Source organism: Pantherophis guttatus, chromosome 5, assembly GCF_059756535.1.
Source record: "Pantherophis guttatus breed Tessera chromosome 5, ASM5975653v1, whole genome shotgun sequence".
NCBI classification, from domain to species: domain Eukaryota; kingdom Metazoa; phylum Chordata; class Lepidosauria; order Squamata; family Colubridae; genus Pantherophis; species Pantherophis guttatus.
The window spans coordinates 104,919,781-104,942,830 of record NC_142067.1 but is presented as its reverse complement, the minus strand read 5'-3'; the positions used below and the strand labels follow the sequence as shown (position 1 = coordinate 104,942,830).

General features: G+C 42.4%; 1 protein-coding gene and 1 long non-coding RNA gene across 3 annotated transcripts in view; one reads left to right on the top strand and one right to left on the bottom strand.

The window, feature by feature from the left end:
* CLYBL (citramalyl-CoA lyase) overlaps positions 1 to 23,050 on the bottom strand; it is a 194,098-nt gene that overhangs the window by 60,485 nt on the left and 110,563 nt on the right. For both annotated transcript variants that reach the window (XM_087871516.1, XM_034418419.3), the window contains exon 2: positions 16,262 to 16,451. In XM_087871516.1, coding sequence (XP_087727642.1) covers positions 16,262 to 16,451 — 190 coding nt within the window. The remainder of the gene's footprint in view (positions 1 to 16,261; positions 16,452 to 23,050) is intronic.
* The window catches only part of LOC117666028 (uncharacterized), a 101,550-nt gene that overhangs the window by 67,509 nt on the left and 10,991 nt on the right, over positions 1 to 23,050 (top strand). The window contains exon 3 of the long non-coding RNA XR_015728277.1: positions 12,229 to 12,295. This is a non-coding gene — a long non-coding RNA (uncharacterized LOC117666028). The remainder of the gene's footprint in view (positions 1 to 12,228; positions 12,296 to 23,050) is intronic.

The window sequence follows — 23,050 nt, the reverse complement described above, 5'->3', positions numbered from 1 at the left end:
TATTTTTGCCTCAGTAGCAGATGAATTTCAAACCCCAAAGTAAGTGGCCTGTTATTGGCATTAGCTGTGTTTCTGAGAAGCAGAGATGGGTCAATAGCTGTATTTTACCTTAAGTACCCCAGCAATTAGCATTTGGGATCAGGCTACCGCTACTACTGCAACATCTGGTGGTGAAGATCAGAAGCCATTTAAGTTGGAGGTTTTCATGGAAGAAAATATTATAGTTTAAGTACAGATTGTGTGAGGAAGCATTTTTCCTGTTCTGGATTTCGTATCGTTCAGCTGCATCAAATAATTCTGAGGAAACATTTCTCTATTTCTCCATAGTATAGTATCGTTTCCTTCAAATCATGTTTCAAATGAAAAAGCTGACCATCTTATAGGAAAGTTGCTCCAGTCCTTATTTTGGTTTTTCCCTCTTTGTGTACTTGTGTATGCATATTGTTAAGGCACATGAACCAGAACCTGCATCATATTCTGGAAATAGTTGCTTCACAGGTAACATAGACACATTTTGGCAGTTTTATTGTTCAATCAACATTTGCATGTGGTTGACCATTTCATTACAACATTAATCCAGTGGTGAAATGTAAAATTTGTTACTACTGGTTCTGTGGGCGTGGCTTGGCGGGGGGGTAATGTGATTGGGTGGGCGTGGCCAACTTTTTTTTTTTACTTTTAAAAGCATTTTTTCTACAACCTTAAGAGGTTGCAGAAAAAAATGCTTTTAAAAGCCTCTGATGATCAGGCAACTCAGCTGGGATCGTCAGAGGCTTTTAAAAGCATTTTTTCTACAACCTCTTCGGCCGAAGAGATTGTAGAAAAAATGCTTTTAAAAGCCTCTGACGATCCCAGTTGAGCCGCACAATCATCAGAGGCTTTTTTTTTAACACTTAAAAGCATTTTTTCGGCTGAAAAGATTGTAGAAAAAAATGCTTTTAAAAGTAAAAAAAAAAAAGCCTTTGATGATCGTGCGGCTCAGCTGGGCATGGGGGGGGCAGGGATTTTTGCTACCGGTTCTCCAAACCACCCGCCTCCATCGCTACCGGATCTGGCGATGTGGTCCGAACCGGGAGCATTTCACCCCTGCATTAACCTGAACTTTATCATGACATAGGTAAAATTAAGACATTTTGATCCCCTATGTCATCCCTCCCCAAAGCTGGGTAATTACCCTAAACTGGTTAAAAGTAGTGTGGGTTTTTTGACATATTTTTATGACGCATGAACCCATTGGGACGAACATCTGGCAGGACCCCGAAGAAGGGCCTTCTCCATGGTGGCCCCCTCCCTTTGCAACATCATCCCTCCAGAAATTAGGCTGGCTCCCACTCTGACACTCTTTAGGAAGGTCCTGAAAGACGTGGTTTTGTCAGTGGGTCTGGGAAACCCAGAGTGGGATGGAGCCCATTAAATGGCCAATATGAATGTGTGGTATTGCTCAGGGCAATGGGGGTTATTATTTATTATTTATTATTATTTTTATTCCTTCTACATTGTGTTTTTATTTTTTGTAAGCCACCTAGAGTTGCTGTGAGCAAATTATATAAATTTTCAAAATAAATAAATAAATTGACTTAAAGATTGCCACATGTACTAAACTATATTTGAAGATCTCCTACAACATTCTTATTAAGACTAAAATAGATGAAATTGCCATGGGTAATTTGTTGGAAGTGACATAAAGATAATTCAATAATATTGTTTTTATAATACAGGTGGTCCTCAAATTACAACCATTTGTTAAATGATTGCTCAAAGTTATGATGGTGCAGAAGAAATGGATTTATGACTAGTCCTCAAATCTGATAAATAGTTTGGGATAATGAAGGAAAAATTTGGGAAGTTCTGCCCTATGGATTATTTTATGCTTATAGCCAACTGTCCTTTTTAATATCCATTCATTTCTGTTTTCCTTTAAATTCATTTATTTTAAAAATGGTTGCATTACTACAAAGTATGGATGAATAATATTCTTTTATTGTGAAAAGCCATTTGTTTCTATCATTCTACTTTCTGCTCTTCAATGAACTGCTTGTCCAAAAGACAACCAATTTTGTTATTACATGGCTATTGTTTTGCAAACCTGGCTAAGACGCTTCTAATTTTTGAGAGTACAAAGTTCCTCATGTGTCATCCTATTTATGAATTTGTTAGTGTTTTTGGAAATCTAGTTTAATAAAATGTGTTAATTTTGCAGAAACTACTTTCTTTTTTGAAACAAGGAAGGCTTGTTTGACATGTTCATAAATTTATCTTCAGGAGTGCTTTACATAAAATATATGACGTACATAATCTTATTTGTCCCATCAATAAAAACTTGATGTCACAACAACTGTTATTCATCATGCAAGCAAATTAGTCTGGACAACTGTCATTCAGTTTCCAATCTTCCATTTTTAGGGAAAGTTGTAGAAAAGATGGCTGCACAGCAGCTCAGTGGACTTTGGAATAAATTGATTTACCTGGACCTCTTTCAGTTGGATCTCAGGCTAGGGTATGGGATTGAAGTGGCACTGATCACACTTTTGGCTGACCTCTAAAGTGGGATGTAGGCACTGCATCCATCCTGGCTCTTCTTGAACTTTTTGATACCATTGATCGGGGTATTCTTTTGGGCTGACTCTGGGAGTTGGACGTAGGAGGCACTGTATTGTGCTGGTTCTCCTTCTCCCCACAGAGCTGGTTCCAGTAGGTATTGATGAGGAGTGAGAAGATCTGGCTGTAGGCCTCAATTTTTTCTACCTTCCTGTTTAACATCTACATGATAACCTGGGTGAGATCATCTGAAAGTTTGGGGTATAGTATCACTGGTATGCTGATGATACTTAGCTTTATAGCTACACCTCAGGCCATCTGAGGGATGCTGTGAGTGTTTTATCCCAATGCCTGGAGGCTGTGAAGGCCTGGATGGGCACAATAGGCTTTGGCTCAACCCAAACAACACTGAATGGCTTTGGGGGTTTGGACCTCCTGGTGCCAGTGACCTTCCATCTTTGGTTTTGGATGGGGTGGCACTTTCTCAGACAGACCTAGTGTGCAATCTGGGAGTCCACCTGGGCTCATGGTTCTTGCATTAAGACCAGGTGATAGTTCTGACTAGAAGGGTCTTTGCACAGCTTTCTATTAGTGCTGTTTGCACCTGGAACTGAATTGGGAAGACCTGCTCTTCGTCATTCATGCCCTCATTATTTCCTATCTGAACTGCTGCAAAACATTCTAGAAAGGTGTGCCTTTGAAGAGCATTTGAAAGCTTCATCTGGTGCAGAATGCAGTAGCAAAGGTAGTTAATGGCTCCTGCTATTCAGTACATGTAACATCCCTACTTAAGGGACTGGTCCTTCCCAGTTGTTTCTGCCTGTTGCATCTGGTTTGGCAGAATGGGCATACCCTAGGTCCTATTGGCTAAGCAGTGCAGACTGGTGGGGTCTAGAAGAAGAGCCTTTTTCTGCCACTGCACCCACCCTTTGGAACATTCTCCCTCCAGAGATTAGGTTGACTCTGACCCTCCTGGCCTTCTATAAGGTCTCAAAGACCTTCTGTGCTATGAAGATATCTGTTCTCTTGACTCTGTGGATGATGGCTGGTTTTCTTGGCTGCTGTGTATTTTAATTTTTGTACATGTATTTGTTTTATTGTTATGAATATTCACCACCATATACATGTGTGGCAGTGGTGGTATTCAGCCGGTTCGGGCAAACTGGTAGTGGTGGCTGTGGGTGGCTCTGCCCACCCACCCGGACCTAATCACGTCCCATTTATCCACATTTTTGACGCTCTGCGCATGCGCGGATTGCCCTGCGCATGCATAGAAGTGGGCACGCATACACATTTGCGAACTGGTAGCAAAGGTAATTAAATACCACCCCTGATGTGTGGCAACATAAGTGGATCAAATAAATAAATAAGTAAGTAAGTAAGTAAGTAAGTAAGTACATAAATACCTTCATTAATGCTTTTTTTTTGGTCCAGCATTTCAACTGCTGCATGAAATTTTCTGCTTGTATATTTAATATATTTTTAATGTTGATTTATATATGACCTTGTTTTTGTGTGTGTTTGCAATTCTTGAATTGTGTCTGAGCATTAGTTAAAATAGAAAGACTTAATAACAGAGATTTTGCATTCTTCTTCCCCACTCAGATAATACATTAAAGAACTCAAATTACAACTCACTCTCTTTTTGAAATCAACAGTAAAATTTCCATGGATTTTAAAAGATCCTGGATTTTGCCTTGAAGGGCCATGGATTTCTATTATTAAAAAAACACTATACGTGCAAAATGTAATCCAATATCACTCATTTCCTGCAAAACCTTTGCCAAATTGTCCAAGTCAGAAATGATAAACCTGAACAGCAAGAAAAGATCCAAAATTAAGAAGTGAAACTGAATTTACAATAGGCATATTAAATTGGATTAAAAACTCAACTCCTATCTCTTAAAAAGTACTTTGCCTAGGCGAGGGATTCTCTAGGATAAATCATCTGCTGAAAAGTTAAATCTTTTTGCATAACACTTAGTCCTATGTCACAGTACACAATGACTGAGAGGAATGACAAGCGTTTAGGATTAATAAAACCTGATTCTCTTTTTAAGATGCGAATGAAAAAAATTGAGTTATATCCTTAGTATGGAATAATATTCATGAATAACCTCAATAAATTTGTGTATTTGTGTAAATTTTTAAATTGGATAAATTCACTAATTTTATAATACTTTCAGTTTAAAGCTAGAAAAGAGGCAAAAGTGAAGAATTACTTCCCCATCAAATATTCCCACTGAACACTTTGAGAATTTATTGTCTAATTAGAAGAAAAATGAAATAGGTTAAAGAAACATATTCGGAGAAAGGAACAGAGATTAAAGAGGAGAGAAATGTTCCTGTACTTACAGAGAAGTAAATTAGGAGAGCTCACTAAAAAAAGATCCACCGTTACTACACTGTGTTTCCTAGTTTAGAATATCTTATTAATGGAATATATATTCTAACATTTTTTTAAAAGAAAGGTATATAATAATTCACTGGAATTAACCAATGGAATATAGGTCTGCTGATGATAATTAGGTAAATGAAACTACCAAGGCAGAGGTAGTATCTCTGAACAGTAGAAATGGGAGATACATGATGGGAGATGATTATGTATTTATGTTACCAAATTTCTACACCACTCATCACACTTGTGTGACTCTTGTTGCTCAGGCAGCTGTTTGATGGCAGCTTTTCAGAAACTTTCTGCAAACTGCTATTTATTAAAAGCAGAATTTCATTTTTATTTATTTTTCACATTTCTGAACTGCCCATCTCCCTCAAAGAGAGACTCTGGGCAGTGTACCACAAAATGTTAAAATATAAAACAGTATATATAAACATTAAAAAATTTAAAAGGAGGCAAAAAATTAAAATTAGTAAAAAGGCGAAGGGAGGGCTCTCAGCGGACTAACCAGCCCATGGCTGCATGCTTCCCTGGAGTTCCCATGCCAGGCTGCAGAGCCATGTTTTAACTCCTTTTCAGAAGGCCAAGAGAGTGAGGGCCTTTCAAAGAATATTCCACATTACACAGTTAACAGCAAAAAAGCCCCCCTTCTAGATCCCGCCAGCCAGAGTTCTTTAACTGACAGGGTCTCAACATACCTCCCCTGGGATGGGCTGATGCACTGCTGAATTCCTACAACCATCAGTTCCATGTACTGTATTTTTCGCACTGTAAAATGCACTCCCCCCCCAAAAAAGTGGATGGAAATGTCTGTGCGTCTTATAGAGCGAATGTTGCCGAAGCCTTGCTCATCCGCCCTTCGGCCTCTGCCTTCCAGCAATTTGCCTCCTTGCAACAAACAGCAAACAGCCTGGTCAGCTTCTGCACAGGCTGATTTACCACGAGCAGCTGATTGGCAGTTGGATCAGCCTCCCAGAATACCGCCAATCAGCTGCTCCAGGCTGCAGGGATTGCCGCCGCCGCCGCCCATCTCCGCCTCTGCACGCCCCATTTTCAGCCTCCCCATGCCCCATTTTCAGCCTCTGCGCATCCTGTTTTTGGCCTGTTCCAAGCCGCTGCCACCGCCTATCACCCCAGCAAATTGCTGGGAGTTTTCCTCCCCAAAAGCTAGGTGCGTCTTATGGTCTGGAGCATCTTATAGTGCAAAAAATACGGTATGTACTTTTCTATACACTCCTATATATAAAACACACACCTTTTCTATATGACCTAAGAATTCAACTAACTGGTTTCTCCAGTAAGTGCTTTGCTGGGGTCTTCCTCCTTACCAAGAGCACAAAGAGATCCAGGAATGGAGGGGCTGTGGAGATTCTGTGGGCCTTGAAGAGGTATCAGAAGAGTGACCATGATAGGTCCCAGGAAACCTTTTGACATTGAGGACCTCATAACTCACCCAAAGAGATTTGCCGTGTGTGTTCTAAGCTAATATTTCATCACTATGGGGGGAAAATCCATTATTTCCAAATGACAGCAATAATAAACTCCACAAGGGGCTTCAAGGGAGTGCTTTTATTATAGAGTCCCTCAAGCTAAACCACAAGAACCAGATTGGGGCACGGTTTAAAAAGTGACATATTCTCTCTGTAGGAAGAACCGATCAGACACTCAAGCATCTCATCATTTTTTGCCTTAAATTATTACACCACTGTAACCTCAGGAAGTTACATACTAATTGCAGAATTAGGGTATACCTTTTACATACTAATTAGCAGCTGCTGCAGCATATAATATTTCTTTTGCTTGCATTTCATATATTGTGCCTCCCCTTTATGAAAACACAGTATTTGCTTGCTGATATTTTTTTCTAGGTACTTAGTAGCTAGATAATATGTATTTTCTTATTTATTTGATGATATCAATTCTGAAAACTTTTTGGAAAATCAGTCTTATAACCATAAGTTTACTGCTCATATCTAAAAAAAGGTCTGTAAATCTGTGAAGAATTCCAATTAATGTTAATTTGGTTGCCAGTTTGAGAGAAAGATGTATCCTACGAAGTCCTTCTCCCAAACACAGACAGCGCATCTGAAGGCTTTTGAGTCAAAGGCCATAGGTCTGGAACTACCAGGATGGTGCCTGAGTTGCTTCCCAAAGAAAACCAACAATTTTAAGGTGATATAATGGAGGAGAAAGAAAGGGCTTGAAACAAAACAAATCCATAATGAGGTCAGCTCATGGAAAACAAAAGAGAAAATGCTCCTCATTGTAGTGCTACTACTGAGACAGAACAGGAACGAAGCAGGATAGCATAAGCTATACCCTGTGTTCATAAAAGGAAAGAGATTTTGGTGTAGTGGTTACGGCACTGGATTATAAACTGGGAGACCATGAGTTCTAGTTCCACCGTAGGCACAAAGTCAGTTGTGTGACTTTGAACCAGTCACAGTCTCTCTACCATGGGAAGCAGGCAATGACAAGCCACTCCCAAAAGCAGAGGTCTTCAAACTTGGCAGCTTTAAGACTTGTGGACTTCAACTCCCAGAATTCTCCAGCCAGCTGGCTGGAGAATTCTGGGAGTTGAAGTCCACAAGTCTTAAAGCTGCCAAGTTTGAAGACCTCTGCCCAAAAGCCTTGCCAAGAAAATTGGATTAGTCCAGGCAGTCATAAGAAGTCAACACCGACTTGAAGGCACCCCACCCACTCCTCCCCACCCCAAAGTCAAAGGAAGTCAATTTGAACAACCAACATATCTTGTTATTTCTGGCACACATAATCTCCATTCTGCCCTAGGATCAGTAAAAGCCACCTCAAATCGAGGAAGGGAAATCTTTCTTCCCTGCAAGCCAAACTTTCAAGATTGGCTCAATTTATGCTAAACCAAGTATGAATCCAAAAGCTGCATGTAATCCTGACGCACGGTAAATACAAAGGTAGTTTTTCAGAAAGAAGCACCCCTCTATCCATCCCACCCCACTCTCTCTTCAAAATGCTTTCTCCTGGCACAGATATATCCCCCCCCCAACCAAAAACCAGAAAACTTCTTGGAGGGACAGGCGGTCTATTCTTTTTCAAAGTGCCATCACAAAAATAGCATGAATATGCGCTTGCATTAAAAGAAGTGTATTACAATGGGGATCTTGGTTAATTGTATGATGCATTGTACCAACTATGTCCAGCATTCAAGAAATTGAAATCTGGATCCTAATGCAGTCAAGCCTCTTTAAAGATGCAAATTGGAGTCAAACACCGAAAACAGTAGGGTTCTCTTGATCCTTTCACAAAAGGTGCAAAGGACTAATCAGACTCCATTGCTAGGCTGGCCACGTTGTTTACAATAAACAGGAAGAGAGTTAGGCTGTAATTTCCCCACTTAATACTTGGACAAAAGCAATGGCTGGCAGCCTTCACATATTTAGAGGTGCAGCTCATCAAAACATTTCCTTCAAAAAAGTGAAAAAAGCATTAGTGGATTCTAGGCTTGTTGAGGAGCCCTATCTTTGGGCATTCTTATAAAAGCATAAGTCCTGAGCCCCACTTCTGGAGTAACCTGTGAATCAGGCAGGGTTGGGCCAGGGATAGATTTTGTACTTCTCCTAATACTGCAACATACTTCTCTGCATTGATCTCCGTTAAATTTGTATTTAATAAATTAAATACAATTAAATTAAAAGTACACAAACCTGCAGAAAGGAATAGAGTGGGATGATATGTAAAAAGATAAAAACTGGAGGGCTGCAGTCTCAGCTTTTCAGCCTGAACAGACATCATGGCCAAATAGGAAAAATGGATTTGGTGGTCCCCACGTCCCCGGCCTTGTCAGGTGGTCTGGCAGTGGATTTGTACATGTGTTGGTTGAACAGGATGGCGATGCTACATATTTAACAGGGTCAATCAATCAGAATAGAGCTGGGTGAGCTTGGAGGTTTTCTAGTCCAACCCCCTGCTCAATCAGGAGACCCTATACCAGAGATCTTCAAACTTGGCAGCTTTAAGACTTGTGGACTTCAACTCCCAGAATTCTCCAGCCATCTGTCTGAAATGGTATAGGGCAGGGGTCTCCAAACTTGGCAGCTTTAAGACTTGTGGACTTCAACTCCCAGAATTCTCCAGCCAGCTGGCTGGAGAATTCTGGGAGTTGAAGTCCACAAGTCTTAAAGCTGCCAAGTTTAGAGACCCCTGCCCTATACCATTTCAGACAGATGGCTGTCCAGTCTTTTCTTAAAAACTTGCAGTGATGGAGCACCTACAATTTCTGGAGGCAAGCCGTTCCACTGGTTAATTGTTCTCACTGTTAGGAAGTTTCTCCTTAATTCCAAGTTGCTTCTCTCCTTGATTAGTTTCCATCCATTTGGAAAATTCGTTGACCCCCTATTCTTAGTGGCGGCCCCTCAAATACTGCTATCATGTCATCCCTAGATCTTTTTTTCCCCTCTAGACAAGCCATACCCAATTTCTGCAACCTTTCTTCATATGCTTTTGTCTCCAGGCCTTTAATAATCTTAGTTGCTCTTCTTTGCACTTTTTCCAAAGTCTCAACATCTTTTTTTGTAATGTGGTAACCAAAACTGGATGCAGTATTCCAGGTGTGTTCTTAATAAGGATTTATAACGTGGTATTAATACTTCATGTGATTTTAATTACGGTGTAGGTTTCTGAACTCCTGGAAATTACCAAAAAAAGCAAATAACATCCAAGCTGTAATTAAATTAGAGATCCAATTTACTACATGCCCTGAATTCCAAATAGAATCTCTTTCTTGTATATCTTCAACTTATTCCAAAACTTGCATGACCCGAGACATAGAAAGCACTACAGCATTACATACAATGACCTTGTATTACTCTCTGCTCTATTGTTTTGAAGTGCTAAATCACTGCAATACCTAAGTACCCACCACAAGACTATATAACCAAGTAGACAGCAGTGGCTTTGTCTGCTTTAACACAGAGAAATGATGGGTGTGAATGAAGCCTCACTAAAATAAAGTCTTTTAAAAATAAATGTTTTTTTTCTTATTTTCAGAGAGCAAATGTATTACTATTGTTCAAAGTTGAGGCTTTTGATATAATGAATTACGTGTTTGCCTCTGCTGAAGTAAGTTAACTTTGCTTTAAAAGGAAGGACAAGATCATGAAGTTGCAGAAACAGAAAATATTCCCTTCTTCCAGTCAGGCTCTTTGTCTGTGTCCAAGGTTCTGCCATTAGGCACTGTGGAGCAGCTGCTGCAAAAATTAAACAAATAACAAATATTTATGAGATTTACAGGCGGTCCCAATCTGTTATGACTTTGGTTTTACAATTTTACTTCTGAGAGACGGAGGTGAGGATCCTAAATCAAAATGCTTCTTGATTTTCTGCTTCAGGTGCCAAAATAACTTGAACAGCATACAGTATTAAAACAATTTGAAAAGAAGGGACCATAATTTAAATCTCTAACTTAATTAGCTTTGCGGAAAGTTCCACTAATGTATTTTTTCAGGTATGACAAAATTTAATGCTTCTTCCTCCACTGCTTTGCTGTGTAAGCTCCATTACTACTATCATAGTTCTGGTATGTTGGGGAAAAAATGAGAAAATAATTGTTTGCCGGCTTTGTTGTTGGTATTTTAAAAAAAAAACCCTGTAACTTCAAGTTTTCATTTTAAATTCTCAAATCATACCAGCCTCAAAATTACAAGGATAAACAGTTGCTTACTCTGCTGTCCTAATGCAAGGCATGTTATCTTGGGAATAAGCATGAATTTAAGAACAGAATAAGATTTTAAGAGTAAAGATAATCAAAAGTGTATCTGCAGGTATGCAAATATTGATTGGCTAATTCCCACTCACTCAGACCCAATATTCTCTCTCCATCTCTCAGCTTCCTTATCTTGTGCAAGATGCCTAGAGACATTTACTATATGGGCATTCATTAACTGCCTTGGTGGCACAGCGGACTAAAGTGCTGTTAAGTAGCACTTAGCTGCCAGCTGCCAGCAATTACTGCAAGTTCAAATCTCACCAGGCTCAAGGTTGACTCAGCCTTCCATCCTTCCGAGGTAGGTAAAATGAGGACCCGGATTGTGGGGGCAATAAGCTGACTTTGTATAAAAAGAACACCGCTTGGGGTGGTGGGGGCGAAAGCCCTATTAAGCAGGTATATACAAAAGTATGAAGGCTATTGCTTAATGCATTGTAAGCCACCCTGAGTCTCCGGAGAAGGGTGGCATATAAATCGAACCAATAAATAAATAAATAAACTCATTAAAAAACTTAAATTTAAGGGCGCAGTTTAATCTTTATTTTCTGCTAATATAACTTCAATATGATCAACAATGTAAGCCCCTTTCCATCCCTTTGGAGCTTAAAGAACATGGAACATGTTGGTCTAGCAAGATGGCCAAATTTGAAAGCCAGCTGCTGTCCATGAATCACGTATTGGTGCTTGACAATTATTCAGCCTGGGGAAGACCATATCGCATCTTATATCCCCAAATGATCAAAAGCATATGGGCATGGTCATCAACATAGAGACTTGCATCAAGTCAAGCCATTGGTCTGTTAACATGGAGTTGACCCCATGGAAGCAGGAATCTGTGACCTTTTAATGAACAATTCTCAGTAGCTGCAGCCAACATGGCCAATTGTGACAAATGCTGAACATGTTGTTCCGCAAGTAATATGGACAAAGCTTTCCCAACTGTAATCTGAACTGACTGACAGCCATTCCTCAGGCTTTCCAAAAGGCTAAACAGAAAAGATGTTTCTCCTGCTAAAGGTAACTGGCTCAGATATAATATGGGGCAAGTGGTTGTGTTTAAGCTTGTGTCATCATCAGTTTTCTACGCTTTTGTTTTAATAAAAAGTCTAACACACAATAACAGAAGAATGCATTTAAAGAGCTGGTTGTCCACAAGAATGGCTTATTAAATGTACTTAGGCATTTTATTCATGACATTCCAAGTAATCTTTTTGACTGAATCCCCATCAGTGGATTTTCAATCACTCTAAGAAGGTCATATTGAAAAAAAAATCTGTAACATGAGTTCCTCCCTTAAAACAAAGCACCCTAGAATTAAATAGATTATTCTGGAATTAATTAAGAATAAAAGTCTGACCTTGAAAACTCCATAAACTGTCACATGTATTGTTACTATTGCCATTCAGAAGTAGCAGGATGTCTATAGCCACACGTAGATTAATAATGCAGTAGAAATACTAGTCTTTATGAAAACCTGTATACTCCAACTGTCTTCTTGGATAAGAGATGCCCTGCAGAGATCGTACAGATCACCTTGTTTCTGCTTTAACAGATTGATGCTTGGATCTGTCAAATCTGACGGAAGACTTTTCCCCAGGCTACAGAACCTTTGAATAATGGTAAGACGCCTAAGAAAATAGTACTTTCTTTGCAGTGTTCTGTATCTTTTGAAGAGCTGAGATTTGACCATGGGCATACATATGATTAATCATTAATTATATTTTCCTTAGATATTACAACAAAGAGAAAACAAATAAAACAAAAGTCTTGTAAAAATTCATTATTCTCTCTCCTTGCTGAAATTCTTACAATAAGTTAAGAAAAATACCTCATATAGACAAATAAACAAGCATTTGGCTTTGTGATAAATCATCAGATTACAGAAGAAAATGACTTTGATAAGTGTATCCAAATATTTGCAAAGCCCAATAGAAGCTTTAGCCGCTGGTCCTGTAATCAATAAATACATATGTTCCAACAGGGCCAGCTCCTAGGCACTATATCAAAGGTCCCCAATCTTGGTCACTTGAAGATATGTGGACTTCATCTCCCAAAAGGATGATGTATGGACTTCACCTTTTGGGAGGTGAAGTCCATATATCTTCAAGTAGCCAAGGTTGAGAAACATTGCCCTATATGACTGAGACCCTGAGAACAGAGACCCTGCTTTGACCAAGGGGCTGACAAAAGATACTGAGTGTACTGAGATATGTGCCCCAATTCTTCATGAAACTACATAAACATTTTATGTCATTCTTTCCAGAAGTAGCCAATTTGATTTTAATTAAAGCAATGTCAATAAAACAGTTTGCAGATAATTTGTGGACAAATCTGCCACATTCTGATAGCTCAGGGCAACTTGCATCTGAAGAAGCACTCAATGTAGCTCTATCTTTAATCATGATTTGCTCCCATCTATTGACATGAGATGTTTCAGATTCAAATTCCAAAGAAAAGCTCAAGTGGGCAAGCTGGTACACAAGGATTGTGGAGTAGATCCTGGACCCAAGAAGACAATGTCTCTAGCATCATTTCTAGGTAATGGCTGCCATCTTAGAATGACCTGCTAAAGACCATGCTTACTTCCAAACTAAATTTCATTCCACTTGAATAGCTTAGGACTGGGGTATCTTCTGCCACCAATAGCCTCTCACCGACCAGTACGCTCCCATAGAGAAGGTTTTCTCAGAGTGCCATCAGTCAAACAATGTTGACTGGCGGCCCCCAGGGGGAGAGCCTTCTCTGTGGGGGCACCCACCATCTGGAACGAGCTCCCCCCGGAGACACGGAGGATCCCAGATCTGCGCACTTTCCGCTGCGCCCTCAAAACATTCTTATTCCAGCAGGCTTGTCTGCCCTAACCTCCCTTTTTAATTGCTTTTAAATTGATTTTATCATTGGGGTGTTTTAAATCTGGCCAAAGTATTTAATGTATTTTAAAATGGTTTTTAACGTTTGTATTATGTATATTTTACTTTTTTGGCTGTTCACCGCCCTGAGTCCTTCGGGAGTAGGGCGGTATATAAATTTAATTATAAATAAATAAATAAATAAAAATCAAATTTGAATCCTATTGAAAGCCTCACATTAATATAATGGGGAGAATAAAGGCAGAAGTTTAGCACCCTCATATTTTGTTTTGCAGTTCCCCACAGGCTGCATTATTTGGCATTACATGGAATTAATTAAATACAGGGAGGAGGATTACCTCGCATGCATTTAATAGTTTTTATCTTGCCTGAAATTAATAAGTACTGTTCACTGGCAAGGACCTGAGTCATTTGACAAGATCTTGAGATCTGAAGTTGCACAAAAAGGTAGTTTGAAAACTCCTGATTATTCTGGGAGATAAGAACTAACTGCAAGGCTGCTGTGCAAAATGAACATTTCATGTCACTATACCGTTGCTGCACAATTGAGAAATAAACCTGTTCGCCTGCATGATATATAGATGTCATGTTCAATTATGCTGGTACTTAATTGTATAATTCTTGTTTCTCTTTAAAAAAAAAAAGGCGGGGGAGGATGCATCTTAAATATGCCCGTGACATCAAGCCAAAAGAAACATCTGTAATTGCTGTACATTAGACAAGACAATTGGTTCCTCTCGTTTAGTATTATCCAGTGTGGGAGCACAACGGTTTTTTTGGCTGAAGGCCACATTTGGGGTGGTATCCTTGGGACTACAGGAATGGGGCTAGGACAAGGATCCCCAATCCCCAGGCCATAGCCTGGTGGTACCAATCTGCGGCCTGTTGGGAACCGGTCTGTGCCATCAGCTAGCAAGAGTGTGAAGTTTCATTTGTGCATATGTGTAGCTAGGTAGCATGCATAAAGCCATCCCCACCCCCCTTACTGCTGCTTCTGCTGCCAATCCAGAAAGCTAGAAAGGTTGGGGACAGCTGAGCTAGGACACAAACTAGAATTAAATAAAGGACAATTAAAAGTTAGGTCCTTTACACATGGCCATTTGCTGGTGGTTTTGGAAAGTCTTTGAGGGTTATACCCAAAACTATAAATGATCATGGGGCCACAGGTTATACAATTTAGTCCTCCAGGTTTCCGAAAAGGCATTTCTCTCCCTTTCTTGATGATCTACAGATTGGGAACTTTTCCATATAAAGAACATGCTACATTCCTGAGACAATGGATGGAAGGAATCTATTCTAAAGGAAGTGACAGCTATTATTTTACAGTTGTCTGTTACTGATTTATCTTCCAGCCATTTAACATTATCAGTCTGCAGAGTTCCACGTCATCGTAACCCCCATTCCAAAAGCAGTTGTGTTTACTAATTCTGGTATTTGCTTATAGTTTACTGAAGTAACCAAAGAGGGCTATAATGTCACAGGCCTATTTTTAACTTCCTAGATATTTTTTGCTATGTGGCCTTATACAGGACCTGCTAAATAACATTTTACTTCTTTAAAGGACTCAACTATAACAAAAGTACATTGTCACTGTGTACACTGTCATAATTTTAAACTGTTTTTAATAGGGTTGCTGATTTTAATTTTATTTCATTGTGATTTGTATTGGAATTTGTCATTTTGTAAGCCGCCTTGAGTCCCCAGGGAGAAAGGCGGCATATAAATCGCAATAGTAATAAATAATAAATAAAAGGAAGAAATTGTCCTAAAAAAGTAAGCATTCTCAAAGATGTGATGGTTTGATTCCTAAAGGCATGAATAATGAAGTCTCCGTTGAGTCCATTTTGGAAGAAGAAAGCAAGCAGAAAGCATTGACAATGATCTACTTGGCAATTGGCAAGAAAAGTCTCTTTTCATTTAGTATGAGGACAAAGTCTAAAAATCCCCCGCTCCCTTGCATCTGAATCATCAAGTATTCAAAATTACAATTATATTAATATTATGGCTACTTTAATACAAACATACACATATTTCCCAGAAAGTGCTTGTATATTCAATTCACTATATATTAATGTATATTAATATTAATATATTAATGTAGGGACGTGGTGGCTAGGTGGCTAGGACGCTGAGCTTGTCGATCAAAAGGTTGTCAGTTCAGCAGTTCGAATCTCTAGTGCTGCGTAATGGGTGCGCTCCCGTTGGACTCCCGTTCAATAATTGAGTCCAACTTGCAAGGAACACTAGGGAGAAGAGATTCTTAGGGAAAGATGTTATGTACTTCACTTTTATATAGGAGGAGAGGAAAAATACTATGTGGCTGCTTTGTGAAATTTGTACTGAACTGCTGTGGTACTTTCATCAGTGGTGTTTGGACTGGCTCGCAAGAGCCGGTAGTAAAACTGGCGGGAGGCCCCGCCCACCACCCCGGATGTTGTCATCGGTGATCTGCGCATACGCAGAAGCTTCTGCACATGCGAAGCAAGGCATGCGCACGAGCAAAGCCAGCGTGCACGATCCCGTTGCGAACCGGTAGTAAAGGTAAGTAGAACCCACCCCTGAATTTCATCCTTTATTTGCAGAAGAGATTGGCAGAAGAAACGCACATAGTATAGTGATCCCAACTTGGCTTCAATTCATGGTTTCATTACATTGTATTATACCTCACGGTGACATATTAATTTCATCAAACTCAACAGATAACATGTTCATTACCTTTCTATTTAGAGCAACACCATCTTCACAATCTAGCACTGCACAATCAACGTTGAGAGTTGGGATCTTCTGTATCTTTCTTACATCATCTGCAGGCACATAGAGAACAGCTCTCCGGGGTATGTAGTTACAAGATGGTGTCACATGATAGTGAACCCTGGGACAAACTACAGGTAGGAGAGAAGTGGCCCTGTAAAAAAGAGTTTTCCAGTTATTGATCTATATGGAATATATTGCTGCTCACCCCACAGAATCCCAAAGCAGTTCACAATAATGCTAAAGACCAACAATTATTCACAATAAAAAATAGAGTTCAAAACAATCCTTTGGAAAGCAAACATTGACACAGTGGGAGGGTCTTTAACAGCAGAAGGGGAAAAAAAGTGGGGTTAAAAATTGCACTGGCTAGTTGACTGACAATATTAAGCAACTTTTTTTCTTCTTAAATGGCTAGAGTGCTTGCTTTATTTAGTGATAAAGCTTAAATCTCATTATTCAAATTCCACTTTTCAAAGAACATTGCATAAGACTGGCAAGATCTTACAAGAATGAAACCCAAGACTTGGTCAGTTGAGCATTCTATTCCTTCAACAGTCAACCAGGTGTCTCTGAAATTCCCACCAGAGAATTCCTTCTTGACCATGCCTTCGAAAGCATCCCTTTCTCAGTACCAGACATAGTACCTACATATCTTTTGGTCTGGGAAGTTGCCCATCTTCCTTCTAAAGCTATAAAACAGATGTCCCTCCTGCTGAGTGATTTCAAGTTACTTCATACTTTACCCTTCTTCAATCTCAAGCCAAAATGTCTGATGTAATTGGGAATTTTTTTTGAAAATAAAAAGATCTGTGGTAACACTGGCTTGGAACATTATAATGTGCAATTTGGACAATAAGTTGATCAGAGCTAATTCCTAGAGGTGAAAGAAAAATTATATCAGGAGAGCTACTATCACTCTCTTGGTTCCTATTTTTTAAAATATAATTTTTTAATTAAGAATTTTAATTGCAGTAGTAAAAACTAATGCAAACTAAAGTTAAAAAAGAAAAGAGAATGGAAAGAAAGAAAGAATAAAAAATATAAGAATAGAATAGAATAAAATAGAATTCATTATTGGCCAAGTATGATTGGACACACAAGGAATTTGCCTTGGTGCATACACTCTTGGAGTACATAAAAGAAAAGATACATTCATCAAGAATCATAAGGTACAGCACTTAATGATAGTCATAGGGAAACAGTCAATATAAATCTTAAGGATACTAGCAACAAGGTTACAGTCATACAGTCATAAGTGGAAGGAGATGGGTGATGGGAACGATGAGAAGATGAGAAGATGAATAGTAGTGCAGACTTAGTAAATAGTTTGACAATGTTGAGGGAAGGATCGTTGGTCTTACCTGATACGTTCCTTCTCGTTGAGTGGAGACAGCAGCCAGCGTGGGTAGTGCCCATCCAATCAGCTTGAAGGACTGAGCCTGTCAATTTTTCTTAGTCCCGCCCTGTTGCCGGGCATGCCCAGTTTTGGCAAAGACTGGAAGACAGACTCGGTGTGTGGGACAAAGGAAACAAGACAGAAATGCAGAAAGGTTTTTTAAGTCCAGCGTGCAGAAAAAGAGGGAGGGGTCTGGCTGCTGTCTCCACTCAACGAGAAGGAACGTATCAGGTAAGACCAACGATCCTTCTCCATTGAGAGTGGAGACAGCAGCCAGCGTGGGACATACCCAAGTTCACTGTCCCGATAATAGGGGGGGATCACGCTGGACCGCATTGTTCTCTCCGGCAACAACTCTTTGCAGAACCCGGCGACCAAACGAGGCTTCAGCTGACGCAAACTGGTCGAGTTTGTAGTGTCTGATGAAGGGGCTAGGAGAAGACCACGTGGCAGCCCTACAAATTTCCAGCAACGAAGCCTGCGTCGCCCAAGCTGCCGTCGTAGCTGCGCTGCGGGTGGAGTGAGCTGTCAATCCTGAAGGTCGCGGAAGGGATCTAACATCATAGGCCGTGGCGATAGTCTGGCGAATCCAACAACCGATGGTTGAAGACGAGACCTTACTGCCTTGAGAAATAGGTAAGAAGGATACAAAGAGAGACTCCGAACGACGGAAGGGAGCCGTCCTCTTCAGGTAAACCCGCAGTGCCCGTCGGACATCAAGAGAGTGCCAACGACGTTCCCGAGGGTGAGTCGGCCGGGGACAGAAATTAGGCAGGATAAGCTCCTGGGCACGGTGGAACACAGAGTTGATCTTTGGCACGAAGGTCGGGTCCAAACGGAGCACCACCCGGTCTGTGTGGAAAACGCAAAGATCTGGACGAGTAGACAAGGCGGCGAGCTCAGAAATGCGGCGAGCCGAAGTAATGGCCACCAGGAAAGCAACCTTGCAGGTGAGAAGTCTGAGGCTGGTAGTCTGAAGAGGCTCGTATGGAGGACTCGTAAGAGATTGTAAGACCAGAGGAAGGTCCCAGGTAGGGTAGCGATGCAGAACAGGGGGGCACAAGTTCTTTGCTCCCCGAAGGAACCGACGGATCAATGGATGATGAGCGAGAGACGACAAGGAGCCGCAGGTGAGTACCAAAGATAAGGCTGCAATGTGTCGGCGGAGAGTGTTAGGGGAGAGGCCTTGGGAAAGGCCTTTCTGCAAAAACATCAGAATATGTATAATAGACGGTTGTAGAGGTATGACACCGACTTGATCACACCAGTTACAGAAACTCCTCCAGGTGGCAGAGTAAATGCGTTCTGTAGAAGGTCGACGGGAGGATAATAAGGTATGTACAACATCTGCCGGGACTTGAACCTCCCTCAAAGTGCACCGCTCAATCTCCAAGCGGTTAGATTGAGCCAGGCCGGGTCTGGGTGCTTCAGAGCGCCCTGCGAAAGCATATTGTCCGAGAGAGGAATGCGCCACGATGGGGTCACTGATAGGGACACGAGGTCCGCAAACCAGGGTCTCCGAGGCCAATGAGGTGCAACAAGGATCACTTCCGCTCGCTCGGATAGAATCTTGCGGATGACCCTGGGAAGGAGGGTCGTCGGCGGAAATGCGTACAGAAGGCCCGACGGCCATGGAGTTCGAAGAGCGTCGACACCGGCCGCTCGAGGATGTGGATACCGAGAAAGGAACAGCGGAAGTTGAGCGTTCTCGTGAGTTGCGAACAGGTCGATTACTGGATGGCCGAAGCGGCGAGACAGCTCCTGGAAGAGAAGTGGAAGGAGATGCCATTCCGCATTGTCTATCCGCTGGCGACTCAACCAGTCCGCTTGAACATTCTGTACCCCGGATATGTGTTCCGCCCGAAGGGAAAACAGGTGGCGCTCTGACCATACACCCAACATGACTGTCAGAGTCAGAAGAGACTTCGATCTGGTGCCCCCCAGTTTGTTCAAATGAGCCTTTGCTGCGACGTTGTCCGTGAGGACGAGGACGTGGGCTCCGGAGACCAGGTGACGGAATGACCTTAGAGCGAGAAAAACCGCCTTCAATTCCAGCCAATTGATGGGATGACGAGCTTCCGAGGTTGTCCAAGTCCCTTGAGCCAGTTGACCCTGACAATGGGCCCCCCAACCCAGGAGACTGGCATCTGTCGTCACCACTACCCTCGAGGTTTCGAGGAAGGAACACCCCGCCGAAAGAGCAGGGGAGCGCCACCACCGGAGGGATCTTCGTACCGCCGGAGGAAGTGGGATCGGCTTCAATGAAGTGCCTCTGCCAGCCTTCTGCAAAGGTAAGAGAAACCATTGGAGTTCCCTGGCATGGAGTTGGGCCCATGGAACAATAGCTATCGCAGATATCATCTTACCTAAGAGTTGAGATAAGACATAGGGGGAAACCACCCGACTCCCTTCAACCTGGTAAATTAACTGCCTCAGACTAGTTTGCCTATCGGGAGAAAGAAAAACCTTGCCCTGAAGGGAGTCAATCAGGGCACCCAAGTGTACTAATCTAGTGGAGGGGGAAAGGTGGCTCTTCTCCAAGTTAACAGAGAAGCCGTGAGCCGCTAGTGTCTCAACCGTCAGGCGAATATCCCGGGCAGCCTGTTGTACAGAAGGGGACAGCAGAAGGATATCATCTAAATAACACATTAGGCGGACGGAACAGAGACGGAGTCGAGCCGCCAATGCAGCCAGCACCTTCGTAAAAGTGCGAGGGGCAGAAGACAGGCCAAATGGAAGGGCCCTATATTGGTAGTGAGTTCCGTTATAACAAAATCTCAAAAACTGTCTATGGGATGGGAGGATAGGAATATGAAGGTAAGCCTCTGTTAGGTCAATGGAAGAGAGGAGATCGCCCCTCCGCACACCGTCTAGAATAGACTTCAATGATTGCATTTTGAATCTTCGATACACAACGTATCTGTTTAAACGTTTGAGGTCCAGGATAGGGCGCCACCCCCCCGAGGATTTGGGGACCAGAAACACCCTTGAATAGAATCCCGATCCTTCCTGACCCGGAGGTACAGGTTGAATTGCCCTGATAGATAGAAGATGCTGAATCGAAGAATCCATGAGGGATCTCCTGGCGGGATTACGAGAAATCGGGCAGCAAACAAAGGCACGAGGGGGGGGGCAATAAACTCAATGGCCAACCCAGATCTTAAGGTGGCGTGGACCCACTTGTCCGAAGTGGATTCTTCCCAGACAGTGGCAAAGAGACCCAATCTACCACCAATGGGAGGATTCAAAGGGCAATCAGCGACGGCGACGGGCGAAACGACCTCCTCCCCCTCGAAAGGGCCGCTTGAAATTAAAAGAGCGCCCTCTAAATGATCTATCGGAAGAACCCCGCTGTCTGCTGAAAGACCCATCTCTCCTAAATGTGGGAAAAGGAGAAGAGGAAGAGGACCCCCCATCCGCACCTCGAGAGAAGGAGCGAGAAGGATAAGGCGAGAAACGGGGCGCTCCTCTCCGGAAAGCAGCAGCTAAAACCTTCTTTTTGTCCCTGGTTTCTGTGAGGAAAGGCTCTAAAGCATCTCCGAAGAGTTTCGTGCCCTTGAAGGGCACCGAAGCCAAACGCCACTTGTGTCTGGCATCCGCCTGCCAGTGACGGAGGTACAGCAGATGACGAGCCGTGACCGCCGAAGCCAAAGATTTAGCGGAGAACCTGGCAGCATTCAGAGTAGAATCGGCTGAAAATTGCACGGCAGCCACAATTTTATTCAGGTCTTGCCTGATACGAGCATCTCCTGGAGCTAGCTTGTCTTGTAATTGACGCAACCACAGCAAAGTTGTCCGATTGAAGAAGGATGCTGTGGTGGTAGCTTTAATCGCCCAGGAAGAACTTTGAAAAGCCTTTTGAAGAACCTGATCCGATCTGCGTTCATCAGGGCGGAGTCCTTCGTCCGGCTCGCCCGGAACGTTGGAGTTAGGAAGAAGCGCTGCCACTGGAGCATCTACCGAAGGGATTTGAAGAAGAGCTTCGAGGTCCGAGGATACTTGAAAGTTCCTTTTGTCGTTAGACGAAGGGAGGGGAGCAGAAGCTGGGGACTCCCACTGTCGTTTCACTACATCCAGAAAGAGAGGAGGAGTAGGAACGGAAGTTATAGGTCTAGCTGGTTCCGCGAACATCGGGTCCAACGATGCAGAGGAAGAAGAAGGGGGTACTGGATCAGCGTTTGGAGAGGATAAACGAGCCGTGTTGACAGCCTTGAACAGCAACGATTTGAATAAGGCCTGAGGAAAGAGACCTGTGAAAGCAGGCTGATCAGGAGGAAGGTTCTCATCTTCTGATAGGTCAGAATCAGGATCTCCCTCATCGATCAAGGCTGAAGGATGACTGTAGTGAGATGACGTAGGGGAGGCGGATCGAACAGAATGTGAACATCCTTCTTCACCGTGGTCCGCTGAAAAAGGAGAGGTGTCTCTGGCCGATCCATGTTGACTGAGGGAGCCCGAACGGGTGGCCAAGGATCGTTGAACCGCCGCCTCAATCATTTGTTGCAGTTGATCTGGAGGAACAACTGAATTCAAGGAAGAGACAGGTACAGGATCAGAAGAAGGAGCCCCCGGTACTGTTGCTGGATCAGGGACTGGCTGTTGAGAAACTGAGTCAGGGCCCCACAAATCTTCCTCGGAAATAGTCACTGGACAATCTTGGAGAGAGAGCTGGTCAGGAGTAGGAGAATGAGGTAAAGGGGCTGTGGATGGATTAGAAGGGACAGGTGGTTGCAGAGTGGGAGGAGGCAACTGGGCGCAGGCCTTGTCACATAATCTGGTCAAAACTTTGTCTCGACGTTGTTCCACTTTAGAAGAAGAAGAAGACAAGCCACGTGTGGAAGATTTGTGATGGGAACGTGAGAGTTGGGAAGACCTGGAACGAGACCTGGAATCTTCCAAGGTAGATTGCTGGGTAACAGACGTGGAGTCTGATTGGCCAACTTCACCTGCACTGGCCTTCCGGCCGTGCTTAGACTTTGAAAGGGCCTTAGGCATGGCAGACAACAAGGTTGGAAGCGTAACCCCCCACACACCAGACTGTGCCTCAATAATTCAACTCTGAATATATGAAGGGAGCGAGAGGAACTCCACGGGAGATAGTCTTAAAGAATAGTCACTGAAATAATACAATCAAGGCCAGACAGATTAAGTTGGGAGCGTAAAAAACTCCACTAACTGGAAAGTGAGGTGGGGGGGGAGGGGGGTCTTGCAAGGCGTTGCTGGAGGAGAGGCAATCCGTCAATCCAGCAAAAACAAATTAAGGCCACAGTCCTGTGACCGTTGAAAGTAACAGCACTTGTGGGGGCGTGAAGCTCCACTAAATTTAATGGTGGCTAGTGCTTAAACCCAATTAT